We start from the raw sequence: 18,454 nt of genomic DNA on the forward strand, positions 1-18,454 counted from the left end.
AATGAAATCTTAAGCGCTAGCAGTTAACTATTTGTTATATAGACCGAATAGTTCTCTTGTTCAAACAATGATTCAAATGATGTTATTAGTTAATTACATAGATGGTCCTAAACTTTTGTTCGCACATGTGCCAACATAAATTTTCAACAAGAAAAATATAATATATAACCACTTTTTGTTGCCAGCAGAGATCCATATTCAATATCTGTGTTTTGTCCTATTAGCAGGCATCTGTTAAAAACAATTTTTTTACGTCATGACTCGTGAGGGATTCAGACAATAAACAGCACGAAGTCGTAAGACTGACGATGATGCTGGCGTATTACGTATATACCAAGCTATATACAAATATTTCGAATCTCTCGAACATCCAACATGTACGCCAGATTTCATGGAAAACTCAAACCATTCGTTTCCTTCTTTGGCTTCTATTCCTTTTTAACAAATTGATATTCAATTGATACATATACAAACATTGTACACATACATGCTTACATATGTTGTTGTAATCAGATTCTACGTGTGAATTTTAACATCCGACAGCTGCGTAAATTATCTGAGCTCATAGTTTTCTAAAATCTTTTTCATCTTTAATCTCTCTTCGAATGTTCTTAAACATTATTCTAAATGATGTCCATTCTTAGAAGCCATAAGTTGTGTTTCAGAAGCGACCAAGCTGACCTCAAGGAAATAAAAAATTGACGAAATAATTATAAAATAAAGAGAATAAAATATATAATTACCTAATGGTTACGTCATTATAGCTATAGTGACACCCAATATATATTTCCATTTATGGTCCTTCTCATTTCGCGTTGACATCAACAAAACTCCCACTTTCTCTCTAATGAAGAAGATGCAAGGTTTATGGAACTTTCCTAACGACGACGTTTCGGTAGACCTGACGGTTCCTCCTACAGCACCACCACCGTTATCCTCCTCCACCGCCTCGACAAGCCTATCGTTCGATGAAGAGGAGACTTCAGAGTCGAAGATCGAACGGTTGATATCGGAGCATCCGGTGCTCATATTCACTCGGTCCTCCTCCTGTTGCATGTGTCACGTCATGAAAAAGCTTCTATCGACCGTTGGAGTCCATCCAACAGTGATCGAGGTCGACGAAGAAGAGATAGCTTGCCTCGCTGTTCAAACCGCTCCGGTGCTCTTTATCGGTGGTGCTTGTGTCGGTGGGTTCGAGTCTCTTGTCGCACTTCACCTTAGTGGTCATCTAGTTTCTAGACTCGTCGAGGTTGGAGCCTTATGGGCATAATTGTGCTATTATGAAAATCTGGTAATAAAATCCATTGTATATTTCATGCTCTACTCTTTCTGTTCCTGATTATGAAACTGAAACACAAAAAAATGTTTTATTTTCCCGTTGTGTATTTTAATTTTATTTTCACTGGTATGGTTGTTTTCTTTAGATTTATCGCGTGTTGTGATTTCCTCCATCATAAGTTATCAAATTTGCAAATTATTTCTGTTTCCTTAATTTCTGTTTCAAATTTAATGTTCATGTGAAGAGAAAATGAATTTTGTGATGATTGATCCTTCATGAAAATTTAATAATGACTTCTTAAATCATTAGTTAAACTAAAAGTACTGATTAAGCAATTTTTCTTGGTAAATTTAGGGAAGCAAAAATGAAAAGGGGTCATTAGTACAATGGTTCATGATGATCGGTCTTCTTTATTGAATAATGACCTCGAAGTTATGAAAGTCTATATAGAATCAATTGGTTACCACGGAATCTGACTACTATCTTTTCCTTGAACAATATCGGTATTTGAGTATACCTGTTTATGTATTAGGAATTTCTCTTTTTCTAGTAGATTTTATATTGTGTGCAATAAGAGAGTTTGGCCCTAGAATCTTTATAGACTTTTAAAGTAGGTGGCACTCACAAGTCACAATTATTGCACAATCACTGCCGTTGGATTCTTTAATACGTGAAACCTCCCCTATATTTTGATTATGATTGATTGGAATTACAACTTACATATTATTGGTTAATTCATTCATTAATTTTGAATCGAATGTTAAATTCTCAACAATTATCTCACAAGACTCAAATAACTTACCTAGTTAAGAAAGTTATTCCTAGCCATAAATCATATTTACAGATAACTTTGTTTTATGTTGTTTTTTTTTTTATCAACTTTTTTTTGATCAACCAACTTTGTTTTATGTGGAACAACAAATTTTACATAACCAATAAGAAAAATACGACCCTTAGATATGGGAGCTCCTCAGTGGTGGGGGGTTAGTTAGGAAAAATAAGTTATTTATTTTATTTTGAAACAACGACAATTTGTCACGAGTTTATTATTATTTCTCATCTACTTTGTTTAAAATATTCATTTAAAAGAAAATATTCGTTTCTTTCGTAACCTCATGATTCGATCGTTTAATGTGTTTATTATTGAAAATCAGAGTAGCAATAGTCAATGAGAGTCGAATGAAGTAATGCACAAACATTATATATGACAGCGACAATATTAGAAAGTGAGAGATACCGAAAGAAATCGGAATGATTAAAGGCAACATAAATGAAGGTGAGGTTACAATGGCCACAGTTTAAAGTATACAGAAAAGACAAGTGTCTAATTAATCTATGTGGTTTCTCTTTTCTAAATTTTTTGAGACATCTCCACCACAAATTCCAAGAGGGGACACTGATTAAATTCGCATTACTAAAAAAGATTTTTCTTATTCTTCCAAAATCCATGTTGATAACAAAAACTATAGGATGAAAAATTGGTGTTAATTTGGTGTATATTTATGTTTCAACTCGAAGAAATTTTAGGTCAAAAATACATAAAAGCTATTATTGATAACTTATTTTGATAAGCCAAAGGGATGTTGTAGTCATTACAAACATGGCTCATTAAGTTTCGTTTGAGTTGATTTGGGCTTTTCTCATGCTCCAAGCTTCTAAAGACGACATAGGATCACACCCTTTGCTCCATGATTGAATACGTAAAGCCTAGCTTCTTCACCAATTGCCATTTTTGGATAAACCATAGACGTTATTACACTTCTTCATCCTCCCCCATAGCTCTCTGTGACAGAGTGATCGATCTAGCAACCAAAAAAAAAGATCGTCATTCAACGGTGAAATACTGACAAAGGTAACATGTGTTCCAAAGATGAAACGTAGGTTTATAATAACCAAGGACCAGAGGTGACAAAAAAAAACAAAAAGATGAAAATTAATTCTTTATTTAGGTAAAATAGATATGTGAGAGTATTGTTGCACATCGGATCAGAGAAAAAATATAACATAGTAAATAATAACCGTTGAGCCAAAGTTTTAGGAGCTTGATAAATGGAAGGAAGTTCGGTATGGCTGGAAGTTTTCATGATTATCAAAAGAACCAGCTTCCATTGTTTCTAGTTTCTGTTTATACAGTGTATATACTAGAGTTTTGATCTTGTCAAGAAAATGTTATAGGGTTGTGTATTTATAGTGCCATTGGCGTTTGCCACCTCTTCGATCTGTCCAAAGGTTGAAGCAAAGTGAAAGAAGTTTTCGAGGTATTTGTTAATTGTATTTTTGTTTCAATTATTAAGGTTTGTGGTCATTGGTCTTTGTTAAATATATTACTCGGACCAGGTAGCTCATATATATTATTCATTTTGTTTACGTTTTTGTCTCATTCATTTTGTTTAATTTAAATTTTGGGAACATTTGAAGATAGGAAATGGGATAATGTACGTTTAATTTGTTTGGTCAATAGTCTTTGTTATGAAATGAATTATTCACGATTTATCACTAATCTCTAAACTATTTTACTTCATAACAGTGTGATGCTTCGCGAAGTCCTACTTGCTTACAAAAACTTATTGGCGAAAAGAGGCATGCTGATAAGCATGATTTTAATATATAACTCGAAAAGAAAGTCGTGCAAATTCAATATTATGATAAACACACCAATAACTCATCAGATTTAAAAGAAGAAGAAACAAAAGAACACACACCAATATCTTGAACACAAGACACGGATAAATCTTAAAACAAGTTCATAAAAGTACAGGAATCATCTTTAGGCAGTCCAAAGATTATTATTAGCAGCATTATCACTGATAAATTAAAGTGCGTTTAAATTGACTTCAGCAGTTCTCATGCTCCAAGCTTCCAGAGACGAAATGGTCACACCCCTTGTTCCATCATTGAACACGTAAAGCTTAGCTGCTTCACCAATTGCCAATTTGGGATAAACCCTAGACGTTATTACATTTCTTCCTCCTGCTCCATAGCTCTCTATAATCGAGTGATCAATCTATATGAAAACAATAAAACAAATGTTTTCCGAGTTAAGTTGTTTAAAATAAAAGAAGTGACATTGCAAAAAGGCTGAATTCAACTCACCAAACATCTCAATGAGATCTTCTCATGTCTTGGATCAATATCTAGGACTGTTCCATGTGCAGATTTCCTTGCGTTGTCTCTCAACGAAGACCTACATTTCCACTTGTTAAAATGAAACATCATATTTACCTTAGAGAAAGAAACATTTGGTTTATAGTTAAAATCTTACTTATTCTCATCGCTGCCCATTACAACCGAATATCCATTTCCACGACGAATAATTTTGAAGAAGATTGCAGTTTGTTCAGATAAATCACTGGTAGCCAATGCTAGCAACCCAAAAGGTCCATAAACACATCCAACCGAGCTGTCACGGCCGAACAACACCGCATCATCAACATGATCAGAATCAAGTACTTGTGGGTTGCCTTCCAGAACAGGCAGATCAAAAGTCACTTCTACGTCAGCCTTAACAACAACAAGAGAAAGATAAGAAGATACACAAACAAATATAAGTTCTTAATTCCTGACAAAAACAATATGCACAAACTTACTTGTGCTGCAGTGATGCCTGATATTTCAAGAATCGAGCAGCCTGCGAGATGCGTGTTATCCAAGCTAACTTGATTAGTCCTAAGATAGTTGATTTCTTCGATTGGCCATTGTATCAGCCTCGTCCCACTTGTGTCCAGCCACATCTCCCTAGGAAGAGACTAAAGCCAAAAACAAACCAATTCAATAACTTTCTTGACAAGTTATCTGTTTGACTACTTTTGAACCTAGAAAACATTTACCAGAAGGCCGGACCATCCCTTCTCGATATCATCTTCCACGCTATCAGTGTCTATAACCCATCCAAAGTTTATCCTCCGATTCTTAACACTATCAAAGAACGCCTTAGAAGCATAGAACGTTCCATGATCATACCTCAAATCAGCAGTTGTGTTAGTGAACTCAGAATCAGCTGCAAAGTCTTCATTCTCAGAAGAGTATGTACCAATAACATAGCAATCATGACCTCCAAAACTCACTTTCAAGACATGCTTCACACCAGCATTGTTCACAGAAGTCTCCACACCTTCTTTACTGGTAATAGAAACCGGGAAAAAATCAGGACATTCCCACATTCCTGTGTCTTGTGTCGCAAGTAAAGGAGTTGGATACTTTGTCCATTCCACAAAGTCTTTACTTCTGTACAAAACCGCCATTCCTCTCTCAGTGTTTATCTCCTTAGCTCCCACGATAACTCTCCAGATCCCATCTTGTCCTTGCCACCCGGTCGTAGGGTCACGGAAACAATCGTGAGGGACGTCGTGTGGCGGAAGCATCACAGGATTGTTCTTTGGCTTTACCCACTCACGAAGCAGAGGGTCGGAAGCATCCTTAGGTTCGGCAAGAACTGTAACCTGGCGTCTGTCAAGCTCCTCGTGTTCCTCGAGTCCAGTGTAGAGAATTACTGGTTTGCCATCAGGGAGGATAGTGGCGGATCCAGACCAGCAGCTGTGTCTGTCAAAGGACGCAGTAGGAACAAAGGCTGGTTCGAGTTGGATCCAGTTGACCATGTCTTGTGAAACAGAGTGTCCCCATATCATTATCTCACTGAATCGGGGAGCCAAGTTATTGTGCTGGTAGAACATATGGTAGAATCCTTTGTAATACATTGGCGCTGAAACCACATTTATAGAATAAATATTACAAATTTTAGATATTCGTTGAATCACAAGTTAACAGTTTGTAGAATTATTATTTACCGTTTGGATCTTCAGAGATTCGAAGATGCATCAACGTACCAAGAGTGACATACAAAAAAAATGACGAACAATTATCTTTATTAGTTACTTAAGAACATCAAAACTAATAGTTAATCGTGTTGTATAAAATTAATTACCCTATTCAGTGATCAGTTGTATAAAGTATAGTGTATAAATTAGCCACAGATTGGTTTATGAAATAACAGTACATTAGAGATCTTTGACATTATGATATATATGCATATAAATAAGAGAGAAGAAAGAAATGTTACCGTTGATCCAGTTTCTATGAGGTTGGAAATGGAAGGAAGTCCTGTTAAGCACGCCGTTTCCATGTTGAGCCATTGAAGATCTTACTCTGTAACGGGAACTGATCCTGGGGGCTTATGAACAATGTGTCTTATGTATGTATGTGTGGCTTTTATAAGTGATCTTGACGTCTTGCCAAGAAAAATGATTATAGAGTCGTCATGAAATTTCGTTCCATTTATGATGCCAATAGCGTTGACATTGACAACTTCTTCTTATTTTGTCGTATGCTCGAAGTATCGTGCAAGAAACTAAAATAGTTTGTTAATTGTTTCTCGGAAAGAAAAGAGATCTATACTATATTAAAAGGGATATATGAGCTCCATTGAGCCTATCCACGTCAGATTAAAAAATCAACCAATGAACAATTTGGTTTTTGCCACGTCACACCGTCTTGGGCAGTGTTTGGGCTGGTTTTTTTTTGATCCGTGAACTGAACTATTTGGCCCAAAAGTCCAGTCCAAGAGAAACCCTAGAACCTGAGACTGGGTCGATGATTTCCTTCCACATCTCCACTTTTGAGCGGATCCTCTATCTCCTAGATCCATCGTTTCCTCTTCTTCAATAGATCATCGATCTCCTAGCTATTCACGAGGAGAAAAGGTTTCTACAAGCATACAACAAAGAAAGGTATCTCTAAGTCAAAGCCTTCTTTCCGGAAAGCCCCTCCGAAACACGCAGCCACCCAAGTTTCTGATGCTATGCAGCAGGAGATGTTGATTTCGCATGGCTTCTTCGATGTCAACGGTACCGTTTACTTGAGATCGTTCTCTCGACTGCACAACTTCGTACACTTCTTCCTCAAATTCGCTTTTAATTGTTTTCACTGAGTCAATGGCGGGTCGTGGTAAAACTCTCGGATCCCGCGTTGCCAAGAAGGCGACGTCTCGGAGCAGCAAAGCCGGTCTCCAATTTCCCGTCGGTCGTATCGCCCGGTACTTGAAAAACTGCAAGTACGCGTTCGCCGGAGCTCCGGTTTACCTCGCCGCCGTTCTCGAGTACCTTGCTGCGGAGGTAATTTCTCGATTCTTTAGATCTGGTAGGTTCAGTTTAGGATATATGAGCTCCATTGAGCCTATCCACGTCAGATTAAAAAATCAACCAATGAACAATTTGGTTTTTGCCACGTCACACCGTCTTGGGCAGTGTTTGGGCTGGTTTTTTTTTGATCCGTGAACTGAACTATTTGGCCCAAAAGTCCAGTCCAAGAGAAACCCTAGAACCTGAGACTGGGTCGATGATTTCCTTCCACATCTCCACTTTTGAGCGGATCCTCTATCTCCTAGATCCATCGTTTCCTCTTCTTCAATAGATCATCGATCTCCTAGCTATTCACGAGGAGAAAAGGTTTCTACAAGCATACAACAAAGAAAGGTATCTCTAAGTCAAAGCCTTCTTTCCGGAAAGCCCCTCCGAAACACGCAGCCACCCAAGTTTCTGATGCTATGCAGCAGGAGATGTTGATTTCGCATGGCTTCTTCGATGTCAACGGTACCGTTTACTTGAGATCGTTCTCTCGACTGCACAACTTCGTACACTTCTTCCTCAAATTCGCTTTTAATTGTTTTCACTGAGTCAATGGCGGGTCGTGGTAAAACTCTCGGATCCCGCGTTGCCAAGAAGGCGACGTCTCGGAGCAGCAAAGCCGGTCTCCAATTTCCCGTCGGTCGTATCGCCCGGTACTTGAAAAACTGCAAGTACGCGTTCGCCGGAGCTCCGGTTTACCTCGCCGCCGTTCTCGAGTACCTTGCTGCGGAGGTAATTTCTCGATTCTTTAGATCTGGTAGGTTCAGTTTAGGATTAATTTGGTTCGGTTCAGGATTTTAAAAGGAGATAAACCGAATCGAAACCAAATAAAATTTGGGTTAGTTTTTCCAATTTCGGTTTCAGGATTTGTCGGTTAAAAGGTTAAGTTCATATTATTTCGGTTAATGCTTATGATATAGTTGGGCTAAAGATATTTGGGCCTCGCTAAGAAACCCATTTAAATGGCCCAATTGAGTATCTTATTTAAGCCTAGAGTTTATCATCTGCAGATTCTGTATATATACACACTTGCCGCGGGAATCGCTTCTCACCGGAGAGATACGTATCGCCGGAACCACCCCGTCGCTTGATTCTCGATTCGGCGGAGAGATACCCTAATTTCTCTTTTATTGTTGAACTCAATCGAAGATAAGGCAATGGTGAAAAGCGAAGTGAAGACCGAGAAGCTTGATGACATCACAATCAAAGACCATGAGCACCGTCGTCGCGTGGTTAGCTCCGCCGAGGCCTTAGATAGAAAGTTCAAGAGAACCGTCCTCTGCGTGGCGAAACCGTCTTACCTTCTGAGTCTGCTTGAGCGAAGTAGTACCCGATGCAACTACCTCAAACGGTTGCCGAAGATCCTTAGTGAGCTGCTTCGCCAGAGAAACTGGAGAGAAGCTAGCGGTGTACTTAGCGTCTTGATGCAAGGGACTATGGGAGATGGGTCTCCTTCCATGAACCGCCTCAAATACGAGGTTCTGTCTTTTTCTTTTTCTTTTCCGAAATTGTGTCTGTGTAGGTTCAGTTTAGTTAAACCGTGATTTAGTAAAGCGGTTTTGGGTTTTTGTTGAATTTTTGAAGCTAGCGGTGTACTTAGCGTCTTGATGCAAGGGACTATGGGAGATGGGTCTCCTTCCATGAACCGCCTCAAATACGAGGTTCTGTCTTTTTCTTTTTCTTTTCCGAAATTGTGTCTGTGTAGGTTCAGTTTAGTTAAACCGTGATTTAGTAAAGCGGTTTTGGGTTTTTGTTGAATTTTTGGATCTATGTAGGTTCTTGAATTGGCTGGAAACGCGGCGAGGGACAACAAGAAGACGAGATGCCACGTCATATCCAGTTGGCTGTGAGGAACGACGAGGAGCTGAGCAAGTTGCTTGGGGATGTGACGATTGCTAACGGATGTGTGATGCCCAACATTCACAACCTTCTTCTTCCCAAGAAGGCTGGTGGTGGTGCTTCCCCGCGTTCCGGTGACGACAAGTAGATTTAGTTATGTGTTTGTGGGGTTTTGACGAGGAGGTTTTAGGTGAATCTCTGTGTACGTTTTAGAGTCTTTTGTAATCCAGTAACAATAATAGTGGAGAGAGTGTCAACAATTCGAAGAACAAGAGTGGAAACATGAAATCATAGATTTTTTTATCTATTTATTTTGTCATTTCTGGTCTGAATAATGAAAGTTGATATTATCTGTTCTTTGCTTCGGTTTGCGATGAATCCGTAAAATTCGAAGAGAATGGTATATACTATGCTCTGTTTGCTGCTTAAAAATTTGACTTCGGAATTTTTTTTTTCTTTTTTTTTTGTAAAATGCTTTACCTCTGAATTTTTTTCACAGCACGTTTCTACGACCTAACCTCCTTTTTCAATTTTAAAAATAATCTGTTCAAAAGCACTTTCATGAGAAATATTATTAGTACAAATTTATTTATAACTTTTAACAGAATAAATATCTATACTAATACTAAAAAAGATATATGAGTTCCATTAAACCTATCCACGTAAGCATAAAAAACAACCAATAAAAAACCTTCTTAAAAACCTTCTTTTTTTGTAAAGCACTTTCATGAGAAATATTATTAGTACAAATATTATTTATAACTTTTAACAGAATAAATATCTATACTAATACTAAAAAAAGATATATGAGTTCCATTAAACCTATCCACGTAAGCATAAAAAACAACCAATAAAAAACCTTCTTTTTGACACGTAACATTAGGTTTCTTCTTCTTTTCATGTTTGCGACCTTCCCCAATTTTTTTCCAGAAACTTGAAGCGTCTTTCCAATCTCCTCTTCGCATCTCCCTTCACTACTCCTATTTAAAACAGTTTGTCCAATCTTTCATGCGATCAGAATCGCGTTCCTCTATAGGAAAAGAAGATAAAGTCATGGCCATGAAATTTGTTAGATCCACCGGAAATCTTGAATTCTACGGTTCCAAAAGCAAAGAGATTTATCAGGTTTGTGTCTACTCCATTCATTATTCATTCTGCTCAAAATAATTTCATCTGATTCTTTATGGGTGATTCATTGATGTTAGCTTGATTCTTAAAAATAACTGCAAGATCATATCACTGTTTTCCATCCACATAATCTCCTTTCTATTTAAGCAGAGATAAGATCCGAAGGAATGTTAGTTTAGAAGCGTAACCCGTGTTTCGATCCTGTCGGAGCTCCACCGCGACCACCGAGGACCATAGTCAAAAGCGTAACCCGTGTTTCGATCCTGTCGGAGCTCCACCGCGACCACCGAGGACCATAGTCAAAAGCGTAACCCGTGTTTCGATCCTGTCGGAGCTCCACCGCGACCACCGAGGACCATAGTCAAAATTTCATTCGGTTAGTTAGCTTACATATATATATATTTATATATGAATACCTTTCTAAAGATTCAATAAGAATATTGTTTATGTGTGTCAGTGTGTGCGAATTCGAATCATTTTTCTTGATTGGATTGAGTCAGGGGAATAATTTGAAAGAATTGTAATATATATGGCTGACACCTAGATTGAACTGAAAGCTTTTTGGTTTAAAACTTAACTCTTGAATCATTTCCTCGACTTTATATATGCTTTGCTTTTCTGTTGTATGAAATTCTTTGACAGTTACGAATGCTCACCTCAGTTAATGACGGGATTGTCAAGAAAACCTATAAGTAGTCCAAGAAGATCAATTTTACAGTCGTCTAAACTGTTTGTCTGCTTTCAGCTGCAGAAGGGTAAGTGACAATCACTTCTATGGCACCATCTCAGAATGTACTGCCAAGTGGATTCGGCTTAAAAATCTATAAGGTTATCATTCATCAACAAATTTTTATTACTCTTACAGTTTGTATCTCTGCACCATATAAACTGTTTCAGATCACGGTTAACCAGATAATGAACAATTTCAACTGATTAGCAAAAGGAAACTGAAGCATGACTCATGTTTAGAGCTATATATTTTTTTATATGACTGGTATAAGCATCATCCCAAATCTATCTAACAACTGTCATCAAGATCCTGTTTTTTTTTTTTTTTTTGGTTTGTCGGTGACAAATCCATTTTTTAAAGCCTATGTGTCAGTGACTCTCACCGTTTGTAACGATTTGGTGTCATTGTGTGTAGGACTTGAAGTTCTCAACCTTCCACCTGATATCCAAGAGATCCTACAACACTTGAGAATGAGAGTACTGCAAGAACCATTCAGTGGCTCTAAAATCATACATGGGGAAACTATCCGAGCATAAGTTTGGGGCATGTGACTGGTACAGTGTTGCGTCCTCCAGGATATGCACATTCTTGGTGTTCATTCTCTTCTTATTATTTTGATAGAAGGGAACTGACTGCTTTTCCTTTATTAGTGTCGGTGGCTGAAAATCCTTCTAGCTACGGTTGTGAAGTTGATCAGCCTTTTAGATAAGATTGTGACAGGTGCTCAGATGGGAGTTATCAGTCTCATAATGAGAGGTGAGCATATATTTCTCATGATTGTATTGCAAAACCCTCCTGCAGGGTCCTATTCTTTGAGGGAAAATATATATGGTCCCTTGATCTCCGGTTGGCTTCTCTAACTGCAATCAGGAATTGGTCAGTTCACTTACAGAATGTATGGCTGCAATTTCATATCACTTTATGTGCTGATGTTCTGCCCAAAACTTAGTAAGGCTAATACAAGGCAATGTTTCTTCTTTGCAGGTGTTCTTTACATTAAAAGAAAAAGATTCTGCCGGGGAGATCCAGTTGAGATGGATCACCATAATCTGCAATGCTCCCCATCACTGATTAAAATTTTCCAGAGATCGACTGCCTGATGGAATACTACATAGAAGGATAGGCAAAGCTAAAGATGAAGATTGCAAAGGGTGATGAATGTGATTAGGATAAAATGTGATAAAGAATAAGATTAGTGGAGTGCTTGAGAGATAAGTGTAATTGTTCAGTTTTGTTACTTTCTGCGACGAAGTTATAAATATCCGTTGCAAACAACTTGAAACTTCTGTTTCCATCTTAATATCAAATGTTTACTAAAAAAATTAAGGAAATTCTTAGGAAAATAGCGACAAAGAAATGAGAACTTATGATGTAATTTGTAATACGAGCTATATTGGAGCAGCTAATTACTGTATAAAAGATTGAGATCTTGTGTGAAAAAAATTAAAGTGATATAGTTGAAGGGCAAAGTAACCGGCTATTTTATTAGACATTTCAATATAAACATATAAGTAATTCTTCAGCTGAATAGTTAATTTAGAGGGAAGGGGAGAGAAGGAATTCTTCAATGTTGATTTGCATCAAGGCACTCAGAGGCAGTCCCGTTCGTGATCGGACCTCCAAGGGTTCGGTTGCCTGTATATACAAGGTACTTTATAATGTACCTCAAATTATGACAAATATAAACATGTGATAATCCTTGCCTGCAAAATATAATATTTGATTATAAAATCCGGTACTTTACTTAAACAATCAAAGTATAACAATCAAATAAACCTCCGGTTTATACAAATATAAAATAATCTTTGTCATTTATAAGTGTATAAAATAGTCTTTAATTGTTAATTAATCAGCTCCAGATACAGTTTATTCTTATTTTGATGTCTCAAAGGTTTATGTTTATAAATGTAAAAAAAATTAAACAATTAAAGATTATACGAATACCCCGGACGTAGTCCGGGAAAATCCCTAGTAGTTGTAATTATGTTAATTTAATTTATTCAGATCATTAGGCGTTTTAGTCCTTGGTATGAAGTCATTTCTATTAAACTTTTGGTTTTTTAGTTAAATTGTAATTTCTAGTATTGAGGAAACTTCGGCAGGCGGAGTTGAGTGTATTTTTAATCAACTTGGTCGATGGTCTTTATTGATGTATATTAACAATAAATTTCTATTGTCTTAAGCTCGAAGTATCATGGGATAAACACTGAGGATAATCGTTATTAATTTCTTTTTAAACTCTCAGTATATTTTTTTAGATCATACTCGTTATTAATTTTGTTTTTGTCAACACCTATTTTTAAAAATTAAGTGATGTCAAGTTTAGATCGATCCGAAAAACAAAAACGCTCTGTCCGGCTGGATCTGCTCTATATGGAAAAAAAGGATGGCATCACTTCTCGCCTCCTTTGCTAGATAGTATGCTCGGAAGTTCCTCGCTCTGGGATGTGAGATAATTGTTATTAATTATGATACTTAGGGGGGTGTATTCAACTAAGAGTTTCAAATGATTTGTATTAAAATGACAAATCCACTGTTATTCAAACATGGATTTTAAAAAACACTTTAAAATCCAGTGTTATTGAACTTGTCATTTCATAAAACACTCTGAAATCCACTGTTATTGAACAAAATTTAAGTTGAAGATTTTAAAGTACTTTAATTATTTCTAGAGTGTTTGAGGGGAGTTCCTTAGTTATAAAAATAAAAATCAAAATTTCACTGTTTTAGATGAGATTCTAGAGTGTTTTAACAAAAATCACACCAAATTCTCTAATTCTCCTGCGATCATCTATAAACTCATTAAAAATCAAATTAGTTCAAATGTCAAGATTCAATACAACCCCCTTAATGTTGTAACTATTACAGGCTGTGTATTTTTATTTTGTTGAGTCTTTGGTCTTTGTTAATAAAACATTTGAAGTGAAAGGTCTTTGGAGTAAATGCAATTAAATATCATTTTGTATGATTGAGGACGCTTTCATCAGATCAGGCGGGGCCAATATATTTTAAACCAACTTGGTCGATGGTCTTTGTTTTTTTTTTTTGACAGTGAATCATTCATTCTATCATAAGTGAAGTAAGTTCATGACCAGACTAGTCATACAAAAACGCATAATATCACATACTGCAGAATTACACATTTACACTAGTACCATTTAAGAAAAAAATGTAATAGACCTCAATCCTTCATGATTCAAAGGATCTTCAAATGTAATAGTCGATGGTCTTTGTTTATTTATTAAAGAATTCTCTTTTCAAAAAGACAACCTGCGATCAGGACCGGTTCTGGACAAAGCCGAATAAAACATTCGCCTAGTGCCCCAAATTTTTTTGAAAAAAATTATATATGAAAAGGTCCCTAAATTTTTTTTAAAAAACCCCTAAATTTATATAAAAAAAAAGTTTTATTGAAATTTTTGCTAAAGTCACCTAAGACCTCCAAATTCTCAGGACCGGCACCGCAATATAAAGAAGGAGAAAGCATTTCTATGTATACTCCTGTTCTTAATATTATTATTAACTTAGATGTTTTGGTAAAACTCAAATGTATTGTGTTAGATCTTTTTAGTTTTTTTTAAAATAAAAAGTTGCTTTACATTTTAATATATAAAAAGTTTGACAAAAAAAAAACAAAATTCTAGAAAGACCAAAAATACATTTTCATAAATATTTTCTTCATTGTAAATACAAACTTACATTGTACATTTTTGACAGTGTAAATCAAGCGGTAAAACTTTAATTGCAGTCGCCGAGGGTGTTGTAATTGTAACGGACAACGGTCACGCCTAGAGACCCGCATCGAAACGTTACTCTTCCACGCGCCGATGTCGGAGACACGTTGGAATCGATCTAGCAATGAACGAAGCGACAACTCCGGTAAGTTTCATCTCATACATGACCCCTCAACGTATCCCTAAACTGTACCATTGTGTGTTTGTTCCATACGTTTAGACCGATCATTCATGTTAGATTGTTCATAGAGGTTATGTCATAAGCTTTGAATGTTTGTTTGATCTGGAGTCACTTTTGTTTGATCGTATAAATTTCCAAACAAGCTTTTCTTTTATGAGATTTTTATAGCTGCTTGAACATTGTTGGTGATCGAATGATGTTTTTTATCTTCTGTCCGTAGAGATTCAACACAGAAGAGTTGTAATAGAGAATAGTCATGGTGAGAAACTCGTGGGAGTTTTGCATGATACCGGCTCAACTGAGACTGTTGTCATCTGCCATGGCTTTCGTTCATCAAAGGTTTTCATCTTCTTTTATTAATTTTGTAGCATTCTCATCAGTTTTCTTCTTCATCTGAAAATTTGGTTTTGTTTTATTTTCATCTAATACTATAATCTTGTAGGATCGGATTCCAATGCCGGCCATTGCGAATGTCTTTGAAAAGGCCATGATCAGTTCTTTCCGGTTTGATTTCGCTGGCAACGGGTGAATCCATTCTCTCTTGATTTTGAAGCAAATTGTAGTTTCTTTTTCTTTCTTTCGAAGTGGTGTAAGTGTGTTTACACATGTTAATGGGCTTCTTCAGGGAAAGCCAAGGATCATTTGAGTATGGCAACTATCGCCGTGAAGCTGAAGATCTGCGCTCTGTTCTGCAACACTTGCGTGGGGAAAACCGTGACATTTCTGCAATCATCGGACATAGCAAAGGTCTAAATAAAAACTTTAAACTAAGGAGGATGTAATGATTTTTTTTAATAGAAAAAAATATGAAAGACTGGAGCGTTGTTGTTGGCAGGTGGAAGTGTGGTGCTTTTGTATGCAGCAAAGTACAAGGATGTGCACACTGTTGTCAATATCTCTGGACGGTTTTTTCTTGAGAGAGGAATAGAAATGCGGCTTGGTAAGGACTACTTAAAGAGAATCAAGGAGAATGGGTTCATTGATGTTAGTAACAGAAAGGTAAATCTTCTTGTTAGAACATGGTTGGCGTATTTGAGACAACACCTTTCCTTTTTCTCGTTGCAGGAAAGTTTGAATATCGAGTTACTGAAGAGAGTCTAATGGACCGTCTCACAACCAACACTCATGAAGCATGTCTCTCAATTCATGAAAACTGCAGGTAGACTCTCCAAATCATTCTCATTATCATCAGACTACAAGGATTCCTCTCTCCCTACTCCCCGATCGGTAGCTCTTCGAGTCCTCCCTCTCCCTGCTAGGAGTCCGTCTCTTCTGCTCCCGACACTGCTCAGAGTCCGACGGGACTCTCCGCCGCCGCGCTGCTGCTGATGAATCCGCCGCTCGGCTTCTTCTTCCTCTCCTCCGTCTTCCGCATCGGCTTTGTCTGTGTCGCCGTTCTTGTCGAAGTCGAAGCTCCTCTTGGATACAGAATAACTCTTGGTTTTCGCCGCCGCGGCGGAGTTGCTCTGGCTTAGTCTTCCGCACTAGATCAGTATCGCGTCTACATCGGCTGGAGTCTGGTTTGTAGTAGTACCGGTTGATTTCTCGGAAGCTGTTGAGTCCTTCGGACCTGTCTTCGTCGAACATTAACGGGCCGGTGAAACGCGAAGCCCAAATGACAGAAGTGAGCAACTGACGTGGCGGAGAACTGTTTTTCTATTGGCTGATTTTATTGTCTGACGTGGACAGGCTCAATGGAGAAAAAAACGAACAAAAATCCAAAGAAAAATTTCACAAGGCGTGAGTGGATTCCTCCGTCCTCTACTAACCACAACAAATCTCTCTGACTCTTCTCTGCAAATTTTTAACTAACACTGAGGAAGAGGTTTTCTCTTGGATCATTCCAACAGTTATATAAATCCAGAAAATGGCCCATAAATATCAATACTGAAATTTATCAAAAACTCCACTTCCAGACCTTGACACTCAGATCAGACTTACACTTACTTTGTTTCGAGGTCGCCACGGTCGGAGTTTTACCTTTAGGTACTGTCCCTTCGAATCCTCGACACGTCACTTTGATCTCCACTCCTTCGCTCTTCACCTTCCCCATTTGCATTTTCACCTTCGTCCTCATCTCTATCTCCAACCCCACGCGCGCCCTCGTCAGATCCGACTTCAGACGCCGAGCTTCTTCCGGATCCAGCTCACGCGCCGACGTAGACGTCGCGATCACGCCGCGAAACGTCCTCTTGTTCTTGTTATCGCTAAAGAAGCCAGGGACGGTGCCGTTCGCGAGCGTCTCCCCCGATTTCGCGGACTTGACGGTGACGGCGAAGGGGTTGTAGGAGAAGGTTAGGTGCTGGTTGGGATTCTCGGAGAGCAGAGTGAAGTTGAAGAACGAAGAGAGGTGGGAGACAGAAGTATCAGACGCGGTGGTGAGGTTCACGCGGCTGATTCGAAGCGACGGGACGGAGAACGACGGAGGACGAGGGTGGTAGATCACGTACACGGCGGTGGCGGCTATTGCGGCCATGAGAGCGAGGAGTAGGAAGATTAAGATGGACCAGAAACAACAGCAGCAGCAAACTCGCCGGCAGCTTGGGCGGGATTGGTGGTGGTGATGGCGACTGTAAGGCTGTGGACGGTAAACGGGGCGGTTAGCTGGAATGTAGACTTGAGGTTTCTGGTTAGACATGCCGTTACCGTTAACGGCAGTTGGAGCAGGAGGAGGAGGTGCTAAGGCAGCACCGGGTGGAACTCCATTAGTGGTGGCGGTTGGTGGCTTGGAAGCAGGGAAGACTCGGTCAGTCATCTTCAGTTTATGTCTATGTTCAGATCTGAGCACGCAAAACAGATATTTAGATATAGAGAGAGAGAGAGAGCGGGACGAGTGAGATAGAGAGAGACAACACTTAGTTTTTTTTGTGGAATCTTTTAATAGCTTTAAACTTGATAAGTTTTGTATCATTAATTATAAATTATTTTGCTTTTTACTTATTGTTTTTGGTTTTCCGTTGTGAATGTTCATGACTTCCATGCCAAGTTTGTGGAATCTTCATTGGGCGGTAAATAAATAGTTAATTAATTAATTTCTAACTTTTTCACGTTTAATAATTAATAATAACTGAAAGTAGACTACATAAGTACATACTAGTAGAATTTAGATGATTGCTATGATTGGGAAAATAATGTATTTTCTTGAGAAATGACGGGCAGTAATAACATTGTAGATGTAATGAAAAAATCTAAAGTGTCAAAAATAAAATAATGGAAACTGTAGACCACCGACAGATAGTGGTAGCAGTTCACCTTTTTCTCCAAATTGAATTTAAGTAGTGCAGGGTTTTAGAAAAAAGTGTGTGCAGATACTGGAGTAATTGATTAGGGATCCGAAAGTTGGTATTAACATGTAAACCACTCTAATTAGAATAAGTATTTTTCTTCAGAGAGAGTAAATCCCAAGTCAATAATTATTTCAACGCCTCATCGGCAATGCTGCTC

The 18,454-nt window shown here is 37.9% G+C and overlaps 5 protein-coding genes across 8 annotated transcripts; 3 read left to right on the forward strand and 2 right to left on the reverse strand.

Moving 5' to 3' along the window:
* Nucleotides 1-742: 742 nt before the first annotated feature.
* On the forward strand, nucleotides 743-1,477 carry LOC106424554 (glutaredoxin-C10-like). Its single transcript, XM_013865315.3, has one exon. It carries the CDS (start codon nucleotides 848-850, stop codon nucleotides 1,268-1,270), a length of 423 nt encoding a protein of 140 aa, XP_013720769.1. The 5' UTR covers nucleotides 743-847; the 3' UTR covers nucleotides 1,271-1,477.
* Nucleotides 1,478-4,008: 2,531 nt separating this feature from the next.
* Nucleotides 4,009-6,629, reverse strand: LOC106424553 (beta-fructofuranosidase, insoluble isoenzyme CWINV6-like). Its single transcript, XM_013865314.3, has 7 exons — nucleotides 6,336-6,629; nucleotides 6,064-6,072; nucleotides 5,107-5,978; nucleotides 4,867-5,025; nucleotides 4,542-4,780; nucleotides 4,373-4,463; nucleotides 4,009-4,283 (listed from the first exon to the last, which is right to left on the reverse strand). The coding sequence occupies exons 1-7, from the start codon at nucleotides 6,406-6,408 to the stop codon at nucleotides 4,092-4,094; spliced, it is 1,635 nt and encodes a 544-aa protein (XP_013720768.1). The 5' UTR covers nucleotides 6,409-6,629; the 3' UTR covers nucleotides 4,009-4,091.
* Nucleotides 6,630-6,692: 63 nt separating this feature from the next.
* On the forward strand, nucleotides 6,693-12,317 carry LOC106446874. 4 transcript variants are annotated; one of them, XR_007329080.1, is made up of 8 exons: nucleotides 7,438-8,130; nucleotides 8,409-8,876; nucleotides 8,983-9,059; nucleotides 9,174-10,362; nucleotides 10,516-10,741; nucleotides 11,111-11,193; nucleotides 11,510-11,990; nucleotides 12,080-12,310. XR_007329080.1 is itself a non-coding variant. In XM_048769263.1 (3 exons), exons 2-3 carry the CDS (start codon nucleotides 8,556-8,558, stop codon nucleotides 9,246-9,248), a joined length of 396 nt encoding a protein of 131 aa, XP_048625220.1. In that variant the 5' UTR covers nucleotides 6,693-7,386; nucleotides 8,409-8,555; the 3' UTR covers nucleotides 9,249-9,594. The 4 variants fall into 4 exon arrangements, 2 of the variants coding, with proteins under 2 accessions (XP_048625220.1, XP_048625219.1); XR_007329079.1 differs by having other exon boundaries at nucleotides 8,409-9,059; nucleotides 12,080-12,317; XM_048769263.1 differs by lacking the exons at nucleotides 7,438-8,130; nucleotides 8,983-9,059; nucleotides 10,516-10,741; ... (1 more) ...; nucleotides 11,510-11,990; nucleotides 12,080-12,310 and adding an exon at nucleotides 6,693-7,386 and having other exon boundaries at nucleotides 9,174-9,594.
* Nucleotides 12,318-14,573: 2,256 nt separating this feature from the next.
* On the forward strand, nucleotides 14,574-16,497 carry LOC106424497. The gene is made up of 6 exons (XM_048769264.1): nucleotides 14,574-14,974; nucleotides 15,231-15,349; nucleotides 15,453-15,535; nucleotides 15,636-15,757; nucleotides 15,846-16,009; nucleotides 16,048-16,497. The coding sequence occupies exons 1-6, from the start codon at nucleotides 14,923-14,925 to the stop codon at nucleotides 16,171-16,173; spliced, it is 666 nt and encodes a 221-aa protein (XP_048625221.1). The 5' UTR covers nucleotides 14,574-14,922; the 3' UTR covers nucleotides 16,174-16,497.
* A 228-nt stretch (nucleotides 16,498-16,725) lies between these two features.
* LOC106424501 (NDR1/HIN1-like protein 6) lies at nucleotides 16,726-18,040 on the reverse strand. Its single transcript, XM_013865266.3, has one exon. The coding sequence runs from the start codon at nucleotides 17,919-17,921 to the stop codon at nucleotides 16,908-16,910; it is 1,014 nt and encodes a 337-aa protein (XP_013720720.2). The 5' UTR covers nucleotides 17,922-18,040; the 3' UTR covers nucleotides 16,726-16,907.
* Nucleotides 18,041-18,454: the final 414 nt, after the last annotated feature.

The sequence above is a fragment of the Brassica napus genome, chromosome C9 (assembly GCF_020379485.1).
Source record: "Brassica napus cultivar Da-Ae chromosome C9, Da-Ae, whole genome shotgun sequence".
NCBI lineage: Eukaryota > Viridiplantae > Streptophyta > Magnoliopsida > Brassicales > Brassicaceae > Brassica > Brassica napus.

Coding starts and splice junctions, on each gene's coding strand:
- LOC106424554 (XM_013865315.3), top strand. CDS start 848: ATGAAGAAGATGCAAGGTTTATGGAACTTTCCTAACGACGACGTTTCG.
- LOC106424497 (XM_048769264.1), top strand. CDS start 14,923: ATGTCGGAGACACGTTGGAATCGATCTAGCAATGAACGAAGCGACAAC. Junction 15,350..15,452: donor ATGGCTTTCGTTCATCAAAG/GTTTTCATCTTC, acceptor ATAATCTTGTAG/GATCGGATTCCAATGCCGGC. Junction 15,536..15,635: donor TTTGATTTCGCTGGCAACGG/GTGAATCCATTC, acceptor GGGCTTCTTCAG/GGAAAGCCAAGGATCATTTG.
- LOC106424501 (XM_013865266.3), bottom strand. CDS start 17,921: ATGATACAAAACTTATCAAGTTTAAAGCTATTAAAAGATTCCACAAAA.
- LOC106424553 (XM_013865314.3), bottom strand. CDS start 6,408: ATGGCTCAACATGGAAACGGCGTGCTTAACAGGACTTCCTTCCATTTC. Junction 5,026..5,106: donor AGGGATGGTCCGGCCTTCTG/GTAAATGTTTTC, acceptor TTTTGGCTTTAG/TCTCTTCCTAGGGAGATGTG. Junction 4,284..4,372: donor AGATCTCATTGAGATGTTTG/GTGAGTTGAATT, acceptor GTTTTCATATAG/ATTGATCACTCGATTATAGA.
- LOC106446874 (XM_048769263.1), top strand. CDS start 8,556: ATGGTGAAAAGCGAAGTGAAGACCGAGAAGCTTGATGACATCACAATC. Junction 8,877..9,173: donor TGAACCGCCTCAAATACGAG/GTTCTGTCTTTT, acceptor GGATCTATGTAG/GTTCTTGAATTGGCTGGAAA.